General features: G+C 33.5%; 1 protein-coding gene across 10 annotated transcripts in view; it reads left to right on the forward strand.

The window, feature by feature from the left end:
• Positions 1 to 14184, forward strand: part of KIAA0825 (KIAA0825 ortholog) — a 235845-nt gene that overhangs the window by 107422 nt on the left and 114239 nt on the right. For 8 of the 10 annotated variants that reach the window (XM_063179912.1, XM_063179914.1, XM_063179918.1 and 5 more), the window contains exons 14-17: positions 4992 to 5180; positions 6701 to 6934; positions 8568 to 8976; positions 12802 to 12958. In XM_063179912.1, the coding sequence (XP_063035982.1) occupies positions 4992 to 5180; positions 6701 to 6934; positions 8568 to 8976; positions 12802 to 12958 (989 nt within the window). The remainder of the gene's footprint in view (positions 1 to 4991; positions 5181 to 6700; positions 6935 to 8567; positions 8977 to 12801; positions 12959 to 14184) is intronic. The other 2 variants (XM_063179919.1, XM_063179920.1) reach the window with 1 other exon arrangement.

The raw sequence follows: 14184 nt of genomic DNA on the forward strand, positions 1-14184 counted from the left end.
TTAATAAAATTTAATACATTACATTTTAGACACATGAAAGTAAATAGCAATGTTTTTTTGTGGGTTACCCTAAAAGTACATTGAAAAGTGGTAGGTTCACTAGTTGACCTCATTGACTGAGCTACTAGTGGCAATAGAGAGTTATAACAGAAGAAAATGTACATGCCTTACATGAATTACCAGCTCCATCAAAACTCTGGCATTGTTAAAATCTGTAACAGCTTTTATTTCAAGTTCTTGAGGGGCATTCTTTCTTCTTGTATTTTCATTGTACTTTCTTTTGATGATTCCTTGCATTTAATAATCCTGTCATGGTCTATCACATAAGTGAAAAAACTAGCAACCGTTCTAGTTCCATGGCTCAACCACACACCATTTTGGGAAAAGTAGTCTTGCAGATTTTGGTCACAAAACTCAGATGTTGATCTGTAACCCTGCCCTCAATAAGGTGAACAGAAGTAAATCTCATAGAGTAATTTATATCTTTGCTCAGAGACAGATCTCTCCTCCTGGTATTTGTGGATCATCCAACATAAGGCTTGTGGGTACCTCTTTGTGATAGCAGTCTGTATCATGGTAGCCTAATGAAGATTACTTTAAAAGAGGCACCTCCTCAAAAGGTCCTTCTGACCAGTAAGCTTATTGGATTCTGTACCTGCATAAGGAATGAAGGATGTACTGAAGTGATATACTTGTAGCTGGAAGATAAGTAAAAAAGGGACCCTAATACAGGTATGCTGTTCCATTTGGTGACTTTCCAGTGATAAACTAAGGAAAACATGGAGTTTCTGAATTGGATTTGGACAGGATTTGGACTGCAGTGGACCCCTGCTGTGAATACCTTACCTTTTCTTGACAGAGTGTGAAGATAGTGTCTGATACGTGTGTGATAGACTTGGTGTCTGTGATATATGATCATATGGTTAGCTTTTCAAAGAAATAGTTCTGGCAGGAACTTCTTGCTATAGTAGAGATCTTGACTGAGTAAGTTTTAAGAAGGTAAGCTGTTTAGTATCTACCCGAATATATAGAGAAACACTAGGGAGCTAATATGGCCATAGGACTACATTCAGTATTGCCTTATGAAATTTTGGCTGTCAGAATGTCTTACTTTCTGCATACTATCCCATAAAATCAGTACTGAAGGTATTCTGACAGTAGTGGATTTTTTTCTATTCACCATATATCTATCTAAGATAGATTCTACAGAAATCACTAACTCAGAAATTCATTAATGGAAACTTCTTCTCAGATAGTTGAAAATAAATTGTTTAGGGACAAAATACTCTAAATGCAGTTGAGTGAAATTAAAATGCTGTGGCATTGATGACATATAAATATATACCTACAGAAGTAGTTTGCTGATATATTAATAATTTATGGGCAGATGATTTAAGCATTTTTAAAGCTTTTTTGGCATGTTGAGCTTTATGGTTGTCATAAATTTAGGGTTTATTTGATTCATAGATAGCAACTAATACAGGGTTTATTATTATTTGGAATGTATTAAATTGAAACAGGGAGATTTAATATCTGGGTATTATTCAGAATAGGAGTAATGTGATCCTGAGATTAGTTTAGTTGGTTAGGACATGGTGCTGTTAGCAATCAAGGTTGTGGGTTCAATCCCCATATGGGCCATTTACTTAAGAGTTGGACTTGATGACCCTTGTGGGTCCCTTCCAACTCAAAGTATTCTCTGACTCTTCCATAAATCTATAATGTAGAATTTCTCCTTGGAATTGAAAACTGAAATAATACACTATCTGCCAAAATGAAGCCATGTTCAAAGTTACAATAGAGTTTTTGCTGTCAGTGGAGAGGAGCAACTCTGAAAGAAAAGTTAAATGATCTACCAGGTCAGATACAGTAAGGAACAGACAAAAAGTCAGTGACAGAAGCAGAACTGAGAATCTAGTGTACTGCAGACTGCCTGCTGAAGTATTTGATTCTATAAACAAATAAAGCATATCCTTTTTGCATTCTTTATATCCTGATCAGTTACTGTGGTTTAAAGAAACCTTTATATTCAATAAAGAAAGCAAAATCTTCATGCTCCTTGCAAATTAAAGACCAGTATCAGAAATAATTTTCCCATCTTCAATTCTTCTTCCTAAGTGAAACAGCATGTATGCATTTGAGTTTTGACTACCTCTTTTGGTCAAAAAAGACAGCATAACTATTTGTATCTTGGCTGACGTGTATGGATTAGCTGGGGAGAGTGAGGTCTAGCATCAGTAACAGGATTTTCTGAATTCAGCAAGATTCATTTCATGGCTAGACTAGTCAGGTAAGTGCTGGATGAGTGATAATGTTGGCAAATTACTGGGTAGTATTTCTATCAGTAAGAAAGAAATGTGGATGAATTGTACTTGTAAGTCTGCCTTTCTGAAGTTATGCTTTTAAAATACATGGTAGTATCCCAAGAGATTTAGTGCATTATTTTATCATAGGAAGAATGATTCATTGTGAATGGTTAGGGCATAGCTTTTATTCAATAGATACATAATTTTCTTATAGAGATATTTATTAAAAAGAATAGTATTCTAATATGTTTTTTTATATTTTGTGCATATAGAACATCATGCTATATGGAAATAACAGACAGCTGATTTTTTTTATTTTAGCAGGTATCTTGATAAATATATAGCCACATTTATGTATGAATGCTAAGTCTTGCTGAAATAATATGGAAGCATCTCCTTTGAGCTGCCTATGGGAGCTTTAGGTTCCCTTCACAAATTAGCTTCTGCTGTACAAATGCAGTCAGTGAAAAAAATAGAGGGAAGCATCACAGGGCAGTAAGTAAAATACTTATCATATAAATTCTGTTCTATGTAATAATTAACAAGAAGACTGCATTGGAGTTCAAACTGATATGAATATTTAATGTTATAACAGATGAACTAATAAATGTAAAAGGAAAAATCTAAGGCAAGAGAAATCAACGTATCTTTCTGTAGACTCCTAATTCATAATATTTAACCAGCTATACTGATCTGTTAGCTAAACTTTTCAAATGACATTATCTTTTAAGGTCCCTTCTAACCCAAGGGATTCTGTGATTCTATGATCCATGCCCACTTATCAATAAGAAAATTGATTTTAACCTGAGCTTTCAGGTTGTCACAACAAGGACAACATTTACTTCACCGTAAAGCAAGAAAAAGCTGATGAATAATTACATGCCTTGTTATATTTAGTCACAGAATGACTTAGTAGTGGATTCATGCAGATCTTTGCTTAAAAGCTCAAGAGTTGCATTATACAGTCGTTATAACAAGATGTATTATATCCCTTTCTACAAAATTCTTTTGTGCTCATTTTTCTTTATCTAAATCTTTTGGTGGCACTAATTGATTTGAAAATCAGTATATTGGTAAATTGTGACTTAAACTTTCCATTGTCATAAACCAAATTTAGGCTTAATTTCAAGTCATGAGCACCTTTAAACAAACCAGTTCCCCATCATGTACTTCAAAGGCAGTTTACGTAGTACTTGAAATCTTAGCAGAACTCCCCCTAGAATTTCAAATTAATTAAATTAATTTCAAAAATAAATACTTACAGTAATAGAATCAAAGTTCATTTCAGATTTTCATCTCACCGTTTGAACTGCTTTTTCTGCTTTGATGGTTAGGTCTTTGTCATACATATACCTGGTTTGAGTGAATAAGTGGAATCCATTTGATTCTTCACTTAGAAGCATCTGGAATTGAAAACAATGTATATCAGCTCACTCAGCTCATAGGAAAAAGAAAGCTGATTAAAAACCTGTCTTTTTGCAGATCTGTCTGCTGCCTTGGAGAAAAAAAGCCACATATTGTTGGTTATGAAATTAGTGATCATGTTTTTCAGCTTTCTACATCTTCTGTTTCTGCTAAGGTTGAATTGAACCTAGATTGAATGATTTACAGTAATGCATGAATTAGGTTGTAGGAATTCAGAAGAGATTAAAATAAGATTTTTTTTTTAGTTCTCAACTCATTCAAAGATGAGTTGAAAGCAATGATTTTCCATTATGGTAGATTTTGAAGACTCCCATCTTTCTCCTCCACAGGTTGCTAAAGGTAAAGACAACGAAAGTGGCAGAAAGCAATGACATTTTATAGTATAATTTTATCTAAATTCTTTTTAGAGAAAGCTCTGTTTTTGCAGACTAGAAATTTAAATTAAGAGTATTTAACAGGTTATGGCTCTGGTTCTCACAGTTGGAAGCATATTTCACAAACAGGCGGGAAGCTCAGGTCTTCAACATTAGCACAAATCAAAGTTATTGAATTGCATTGATTCCTGGAGTTTTGAACATATCCTTATGTGTTATAGGAGGGAGATTGTGTTATAATGATAGTCAGAAGTATTTGTAAATATTTGTAAGTTTACATAGTACTTGAAATCTTAGCAAAACTCCCCCTAGAATTTGGTGAAATTAATATCACTTTATGATATTCACTACTTGTCTTTAAAATCTGTATTTTAGCAGGGCTGAGATTTTGTTTTGTGGAACTGTTTTATTCTGAGTTTCATCTTACACTGAAAAACAAAGCACATTGTATGGAATATGGAGCTGCTAGTTTTCTTAGTTTTTTATATCTAAATGGGATTTTATTGTTTCATATGACTATTATATAAGGAAGAGTTAAGCAGTAATAGATTTTTTACTGTGATTCTGCAGTTTAGAATCTAATTATTAATCTTCAGTAAATAATAAATTTCTAATTACAGTCAATTCCAATTTAATTATGAATTAAATAGGCATATTTCATAGTTTGAAAACATGCCTAAGTCTCTTTTTTTATTGGTTACACATTATTCAGGAAGACAGTCAACTGTCTTTAGGCAGAGAAAGATCAGATTTTAGTACCTGTATGTGTTATTGTTTGAAATATTATTCAGATACACTTTGCAGTTAGTTTTGAGTAATACTATCCATTACTGAGACCTTAAATTACTTGGAAATTATTGGAACCATGTTTTTGTTTCTTTTGAAGGTAATCAAGCATTAAATTGGGGTGAACAGAGTTCTCTCTTGCAACAGGAAAATAACAAAGAGCCTACTCTGATTGAAACAATCTTCACAGTATTGTCTTACTGCACTTTATCACCCAAATCTCTTGGCATTGCTTTTGAGTCCTACATGGAAAAAGAGCTGCTGTGGAACTGCTTATACAATATGACAGGTTTTTATTCATTTATTAATTTCTTAATAAGCATTTCAAATCTGATGTTAAATGTTGTTCATTTTCAGACATGCAGTGAGTATTATTTTTATTTATGATCAATCAGGTGAAAGTATGTTAGTTTACTTCAAAATTATAGTATTATTTAAGGGTTTTTTGCAGTCAGGCCATGGTAAGAGTGGTTAAAATTTTGAAGAATGCAGAGGTTCCGGAGCAGTGTTGTTGACCAGGAGTCTGATGACCTCAAGTGTTTGTCTTACCAGCAGACTGGCTGCAGAATGTTTTTGTAGGTCTCAACCAGTAGAGGTTCTTCACCTCTATGCATTCAACAGCTCCAGACCTTTGCCACAATTTAAAAGAGAGGAAGCAAGGGAGAAGAGTGGAAAAAGAGAAGGAAGGACTTCTTCTCTTGCTGAGGGAGAAATAATCTGATGAGCATTTAGTTTCTACTGTCAACAGGCATTCAGCCTCTTAATTTTCTGTTGAGGGGGAGAGCTGGCCTCACAATTAGAGCAACTAATTCTATCCCTTAGAAAAACAGTTTTCAGTCAGAAAAGAGCAGTGATGTTTAGAAGGGTGATATTGCAAATTATGGATTAAAAGCAGGAGGGCTCAAAAGAAGAGGATGAAAATGGGAGAATGCATGAGGGGAAATAGAATTATGAGCATCACAAAATAGAAAACAATTATAAAAGTGCTCAGATACTTCTCAGAGAAAAATGGGATTGCAAAAAGTAGAAGTTTAACATGTAAGAGGAAGGAAAACAGTGAAATAGTGCTTGGAAGCTTCCAGAAAGACCATGATTAGATCAGCAAAAAGTAGAGGGAAGCAAAAGTATGAGCAAAGTATCTCAAGATCTAACATGTCAAAACATCTGTCTGAAATACTCTGCAACACACTGTCTGACAATTGCAGCTCCATGACAATGGAGAAACTGCAGTTTGCTGTGATATTAAGAATGTGGAGAAGATTGATACTTGTTGTAATGTCAATAACTGTATTTAGGATGGTGTGTTTTGAACATGCAGTTTCTGATGACATGCTGTGTTTCTGTTGATAACTATTATTTGTATGTATTTTTGTTTCCAAAATACCTTTCTTTTCCTTTACTGTCTGTTGTATAGCAGTTTGGGTATGTAATAAATGCAACTTCATTTATACTTTCAAGACAAGAAAGTTGAAAAAAAGGTATATCTGTTTGCCTCATTGATGCCTAACAAATACTTAAATGTTTTCCATATAAAAAGGAAGACATCAATCAGCTTAAATAGAATTTTTAAAATATATCAGTGGAGAAATGAGAACTAAGGAAATAAATTGATTTTTTTTTGTCAGTACCGTATTAAGATGGTACCAAGATGCCATATGTTTTGCATTGTACTCTTTCTTAATTTGTAACAGACAAATAGGTCTAATTTATTATGACATAATGTTAATTTTTTTATCCATAAGAATTCTGAAAACACCTTCTGAAACAGATTTACACTTACTGAATAGTTAATAGTTCTTCCTTCTGAAGTTTCCAGTTGTGGTGAGTCGGAGCCTGAAGTTGTCAGATGCTTGAAGTTGACTTTGATTAATTCAGTGAAGGGTATAGTGAAACAAATAATTTCTTTGATGCATTCATGGGAGGCAACAGAAAACTATGGAACATACCAGCACAAGCAAATAGTTCCTGAAGGTTTACTGAAAACTGTTCCAAAGGAATGGAATTACACTCCTCGGGAAATGAAGAGAAAAGAATCTGGCAAATGTAGGTGAAATTTAAACATAATATTTATATATGTGTACAATGCATCCTATAAGCTTCTCGTAAGAACTTTTAAGTCCTTCACTCATTTACTCCAAAACTAGGCAATTAAATTTTGTGAGTGTTATAGCTTTACAATGAACAAACTATTCCTAAACATCTTGTGGTGGTTGGGGTGTTTTCAGTACTTTCCATTAAAATTCAGTTATTCTTTCTTGAGGCTTGCAGCCATACATATACAAACAAGATTTTGAAAATAATCAATATTGTAGTATTGGTAATAATATGCTGGAGATGTTTCCATCATCTGGCAGTAGTCAGATGGGATTCAAAACAAAGTGAAGAATAATGCTTATACTTTGGCTTCAATGGCTGTAAACAGCTTTCCTTTTCATTATCATCTTTTCATTTGGGATTGTCATTCACCCCAACTTTACCACGCAGCAATTTATGCTTGAATAAAACAAGCACTGAAACTTTTGTGCAATATGCTGCTGCTTGGCTGTTGAAACAGTAAAGGAAGAAAGAAGTCATACAGAACAGGAGGTGTTTTGAAGGTGCTTAGATGTAAAGCTGATTTCTGGTATGTATTTTCATAGCCCACAGTGCCTAAAGCATCTGTCATTTCAGCTTGTGGTTCAGAAGGCTAACTTTTAGAAACATTTTATGATAAATTTTTGCCTCCAAAATATTACCTGATTATTTTCAAAACTGTAGTATATTGTGGCACAGAGTTTTGAGTATGTAGATTGTGGCCAAGCCAGGGCATCAATCCATTCTTTTTTTTTTCATACATCTTCACTGCACTCTCATTTTAATCTAGAACTTTTGTATGCCTATTTTAGGCTAATTGCTATGTGTGAACTGATATGCAAACTGAGAGGTAACAGTCTAGGCTTCAAGACAATTTAAATTTGTATGTGTGATATCTAGAACAGATATGGTTTCTTTTTTAATAAAAGAAAAACATTTGGAATGCAGGTGCAATGACACAGGGTTTTCTTGAATTGTTTGGAGATTGGTGCTTTTTTTAATCTTGACACCTTTTGCTATGTTTTTCATTTTATATATGTCTTGAGTTCTGAGCAACACAATTTCTCTGTAGTTACTTTTATAGCTACTTTTATTATCCAGGGTCTTTAAAATGCCGTGCTATCTAGTGTTGATGTTTAAATGAAAGATGATAAACTGAACTTTTGTAATTTTAAACTTAGAAAAGAATTTATAAAAAACTAGTGGTTATAAATGTATGTAATATTCTGATACACTTAGCACAATGCTTCAGTTGTGAAGTTGAAAAAATGCTATAATTTTGAAGACAACTTTTTACCATTCAGACTACCTGAGTACTGTCTTTCTCATGAATTTGTAATGACTGTGCACACCAGGACTAATTACTGAGAGTCACAGTCTAAATTTTAAATTTTCAGCTTTTAATTAATGTAGTTGTTTGAGTTTTGTGGGATTTATGTGCAGATAGCATAATACAAGTGAAAGTACAGTACAGTGTTGAGTACTTAAGCTTTTTACCCATTTTCAGTACAAAAGGAAGTTAGAAATTATCATGCAACATTCAGAAGCAGTTAGAACTATACTGTTAATGTTAATCATATAATCTTTTCTTTCTATTTTTAAGGCTTCACAAGGCTTGCAGCTCAAGCAGTATCTATTGTAATCAGCAAGTTACCTACAGTGATTGCATGTTTGCCTCCCCCAGTTAAATACTTCTTTTTTCTGGCTGAGAGAAAAATGTCAAGAAACTTTGCTGAATTGAAGAAAGCTGGTCTGCTTGTCTGGAACTTGATTGTAATTATATGTCGGATATTTGAGGATGGAAATACTGCAGAATTTTTAACAGGTGCAACACTTGACAGATGGAGCAAAGAAAAACTCAGTTTAGTTCGTGTGTGCTTAGAAAGTATTATGGGAAAACAGAAAAGTGGTCCTAAGCAGGTGACCCAGAAGATTATACAAAGCATTGAGCAGCAAAGACCAAACTGGATTGAGAACCAGTTGCTGAAGGCAAGAAAATTGAGCATAGACTGGTAAGAACATAGTATTTTTCAAATGCTATTATTTGCTCTTTATTTTACTGGATTATTGGCATGTTTATGGCTACTGCTCAATTTTAAGGAAAAGAGATGAGCAGTGATCTTATATGAAACAGATTAGTCCTAAATATTGATATACCATGGGTTTGTAATTTAAGTTAATTGCTGAAACACTAAATATGGTTTTTTCATCAGAACGGTGTGTTCATAGTACTACAAGATTTCATGTTATCGAAAATATGGACAAGTCCATGATCTTTCAAAATGTAAACAGGTACTAAATACATTTATAATTTAATTTTACTGTGGTGATTAAATTAAGAGGAACTGTGAGAAATTTTCAGTGTTCATCTGTGAATAAAAAGTAAGCATACTTTATTCTAAAACATATAAAACCCTGAGGCAAATAGGGTATATCATAAAAGGACAAGAATAATATCCTGCTGTGCCTTTCTGAGAAAATACCAATTTTTCCTTCAGATTTGACATTAAGACCTTTACAGTGATTTTTCAAGGAGTTGTGTACATGTCAGTGTGTTTGTAGTCCAGTCTGTTTTAATGTTGCATTCATGTATCATTCTGTAAAAATACCATTCATCGACTTTGCCATATTAGATTGATTGGAATAACATGACTTACTGAGTTAAATTGTAACCGCCAAAAATAAGATTGCTGGTTTATTCCGTGAGTAGTCTTGAAGGCTGCAGTTGTTGTCATATCAGGATTTGTCCCTGTAAACAAAGGATACAGTGATTGTAGGCTGGAATCAGTGATACCACTGAACAGGTTTTCAAGGAGGTTTTCGTTACTGATACCACTGAACAGGTTTTAAGGGACAGTGTCCTGTTTCTATGAGCAGTCAGTTAATGTGGGTAGCAGTAATAAATGTGGTAAGCAGTAATAGTGTCACATAAACACTCATTGACACTGACCTTTGTTATCTTTGCATTTCCATTCAATTCTAATTTACAAGATGTAATCCAATGATTAAAAGATTGAAGCCAGATGCCAGTGACTGACGGAGTTGTAGAATAAAAGAGCATAATGATAATTTGTAAATTGATACTTAACACAGTGGTCCCATAATATATGTTTGTAATGTCACTGAGAGAATAGGTACTTCTTAAAAATACAAATATAGGAAGACAATATTGTGGATAACTTCTAAAAACTAAAACTTGAGTTAGTTTACGCATCTTCAGAAGCTAAGAATTTTAATTTAATATCCTACTGTATTTTCCTTTGTAACATCCCACAAAAATGCTGTGTTACATGTTAGGTATCAGATTGTGAAATGTAAAACATGGGAAAATGTTTCTGTATGTCTACAGTTTGTTTACGAAAGAACTAGCTTGTGATTAGGCCTGGTAATTTTAAGCTTAGAATGAAGATTACATTGCCTGCTCTCCAAGTGAGCAGTTATTTGATGCAGTTATGAAGTTGACTTCCCTGGCTTCAGTTGCATTTCTGGAATAGAAATCTAATATGAATGTTGTTTTTCCACTTTTCATTCAAATATTATCAGTCAATATCTGTGGGAAAAAAAAGATCCAGTTTATAAATACCTGAGGTATCTAGAGATAAATGTTATTGTAAATGCAAATTACAAAACTAATATATTAAAGCTGAAGTTCAAATAATCAATTAAAGGAAGTAGTGACCACATAATTACTAAACTTAAAACAGTCTTTCAAGAGGGGATTTATGATTTTCATGAATGAAATTACTATATTGTAATTATATACTATGTACTATATTTGTGCTATGTAACCATTCAATAATCAAATTATTTTCTGATTTAGCTGGATGCATGTTATATATACGCACATATGTGCGTATATGTATATATATACGCACATATGTGTAAATGTTTATAGACTTCTAATAGATACATAGGAAAGAAAAAACCCAATAAATTTCAAAAATTTATTTGGGACTCACCTACACAGTGATACAAAAATATTTTTGAAGTGTAGTGGGTTTTTGTAAGTAAAATTCTTGCTTGATTTCACGTTATGTTATTATTGTCAGTATTGCTATTTACATAAAAAGTCTAAATTTATATATTAACTTTATTTTAAAGAATATTTCAAAAATTATAGCCCTCATTGAAAGGTTCAGAAAATGGCAAAGGTTCTTTACCTGTCTTGTGTACTGCCTGAAAGTATTACTATTCATTAAAGTAACCTTCACTTTATGGTAGCACCAGAGCTGTAAACAGTCACGTTAGATTCTAAAAAACACACATCCTGGGAAGAAAAGAAATGTCTGTCTTTGCAAAGTAATTTGTCGAATTGAAGATTATTGTTTTTCATCATGGTGACCCTGACCTTGCTGGCTGGGTGCATATACAGATTAAGATGAATGCAGTTATTCCTTGGCTGAGGTCTGCCTCTCTCAGGGCACATTCTTGCTAATGACATGATTGATAGGCAGTCCCAAATCCAGAGAGGAAGTCATTAATCATAGTGCTGCCTGAATCCAATCATCTGCTTCACCTGCGCAGTAACGGGCAGTAAAGAATACAATATGGGTGCTTCTGGCACTGATACATTCCTTTGTCAGAGGTCCTTAGCTTTTTCAATGTTAGTTGCTACGAATTTTGACAAGAAATTCAGGTTGTATCTGTATGTGGCATCAAATATCATCCTTAAATGTGCTTTAATTTAAAGATCAATTTCTTTGAAGCTTTTCTGTAAAGTACACCATAATAATATAGTATCACTTACTTGCATTCAGCAAAGAACAAAATTATAGTTTATATTTTGAAACTATTTGCTCTGTAGGACATTCTGAAACTGCATGTGGAAGCAATATCTATCGGCTTTAATGTCCAGCAGCTGTGCAGCATTTCACAGAGCCTGTAGGTCAAACAACTTTCAGAAGGACTGACTTTGTAACCATGGCACATTTTAAACACTAAAATGCAACCACAGTGGTTTTGTTTTCAGATTTTGGGGATTTTTTTGATGATTTGTTTTTTGTTTTACTTCTTAACAGTTACAACACTGATTTTTTAATTGATTGATAATGCTTCCTTGGTTTATTTTAAATTATCCAACCATGTCTGTAGAAAGGACAATATATTCTTGTTAATCTTTTGAGTTCTTGACACATACATGTTAAATACCTGTGCTGCAGCTCTAGTATTTGAGGAAAATTTTAGTACTACTTCTTTCTTAGACTTCATTAGTAGCAGTACTAAGATAGTAACTTGTGGTTGCATGCAGAGAGTCTGACAACAATCAGAGATTTGAATGCACATTTTTGGAGGCATTTGGGAATGTCACTTTCAGATTTTCATGGTAGAAGTTTCACACAAATACAAAAAAAGCCCCAAGGAATGGTATAGGGCAAAAAATGCAACAAGTGGCAAATACAGACCTTTTAAATGGTTAACAACATAGCAGTGGAAATAAAACTACTTAAATTTAAAACTTCTAACCTATACTTAAAGTAATGGCTACCTTTCTGACATGTTAATTAGGCTTTAATATATGCTGTGACAGGCAAAGAAAAATGCACAAGAGATCAAATGTAAATGCCATTTCTAGTACCAAATATACTTCTCTAGGGGAAATGAAAATATTTGCTACTTCTTTATCCTTAAGGAGTGTTTTATCTGTTCATCTTTCCAATTAAGGTGATTAAAATTACTATAATACTGTTATTTAACACGTCTTATGTGAGAGATATATGTAGAGCAATATATGTCTGAGTACTTCGAGGTTTTTTTGAACATGTAGTTCTAGCTGAGTTGATATTAATATTTTGCTCTTCATAAATTTAACTTAGGACTGTATCTTTTCTATCTTCTAGTGCCTCAGTCACAGTTAAAGGTGCAACATTAGAGGAAGGAGGTATTGCGCTTGGATTGTCTGAGCATAATATAAACATGATGGTCCTGGATATCTGCCACAAACCAGGTGGTAGTGAGTACCTGAGGCAAATTTATCACATCATCCGGCTCAATGAGGTAGGGAAACGGCCTTTCCACAGACCAATTAGGTGTGTACTGGCCTGGGGCAACATCTGCTGACAGCTAAGCGTTAGTCAAGGAGGTGATAATACTTCTTAAAATCACTATAGAATCCTATATTGTGTTTTAATAGAATGCATTCAGTTTAGGTTTTTGTGCATTTCTACAGAAAAGACTACAGTTATAGGAAACACTGTAGATTTTATTTAGGTACTTAGACAGTAGTATGGCTCATAAACTTCCTTCAGTTTCATGTTGTAGACCACAGATTCATTTTAGGAGTCTGAGCACAGTAAAAAAAATAAATTTAAAAATCAACGAAGGCTGTTGAAGAATTGACTGTTACAAAGGTAAAATTACACTTGGTTAATTAACTATCTTGGTTTAAACAAGTAAGCAACCCCTATGGCTGTACTGAGGAAGTAAATGTAATCTTACTCAATTTAGACAATTCTATTCAGCCAAAGTGCTTTTAAAATTACAAGATACAAATTCAGATTTATTTGCTGCATATGGAATTTTGGCAATGTAAAAGAGTAATTGCATTATTTCTAAGGCTATTCTAAATTGCCCCAAGTTACCAAAAGCATTTTGGTTTTATTCACTGAAATAAATATAGATTTGTTTAAATTGTATGGTAACACAACTTAATTTAGAAAGTTCTGGTTTTAGTTTTAATTACTAAATTCCTTGAATGCATAAGCAGGTGCTTAAGACCCTTGCAAGTGTACAGAAGTGTTTATAATAAAATACAAAATAATGCAAATATAGGCAGAGGCCAGGATTTTTCTTCTGGAAAACCTGGTTGTAGAAAACTCTGACTTAGAGAGCTCTGTCTGTAGGGAGGCCATAGAGAGCACCTTAGTACACACACTGTGCCTCTGAAAATAGGATCCAACTGTTTAGTAGCCTAAGTAGAGGCTTAAAAACAATCTTTATGAATCTGCCTTTGGAAGCATCAGAAGCAATGTAAGCATATGTGCAGAGATGGCAACCTTACATTAGTACAGTATAGAATCTTTTCAAGTTTCAATTTCCTGAACAAGTAACTGGTTTAGGAAGTGAAGTGAAAATTATTACTGTAATAAACCAAACTTCCTCAGCTGGAGCACATTCAGGATTACTATTAGGTATAAAGAGATGTGGAAAAGACCATCAAAAATAGCATATAATCCAGAAGTTAGGACAGTTATCTAGGGGACAGCACATGCAGGCTCAAATTT

The sequence above is a fragment of the Melospiza melodia genome, chromosome Z (assembly GCF_035770615.1).
Source record: "Melospiza melodia melodia isolate bMelMel2 chromosome Z, bMelMel2.pri, whole genome shotgun sequence".
In the NCBI taxonomy this organism is placed as follows: Eukaryota; Metazoa; Chordata; class Aves; order Passeriformes; family Passerellidae; genus Melospiza; species Melospiza melodia.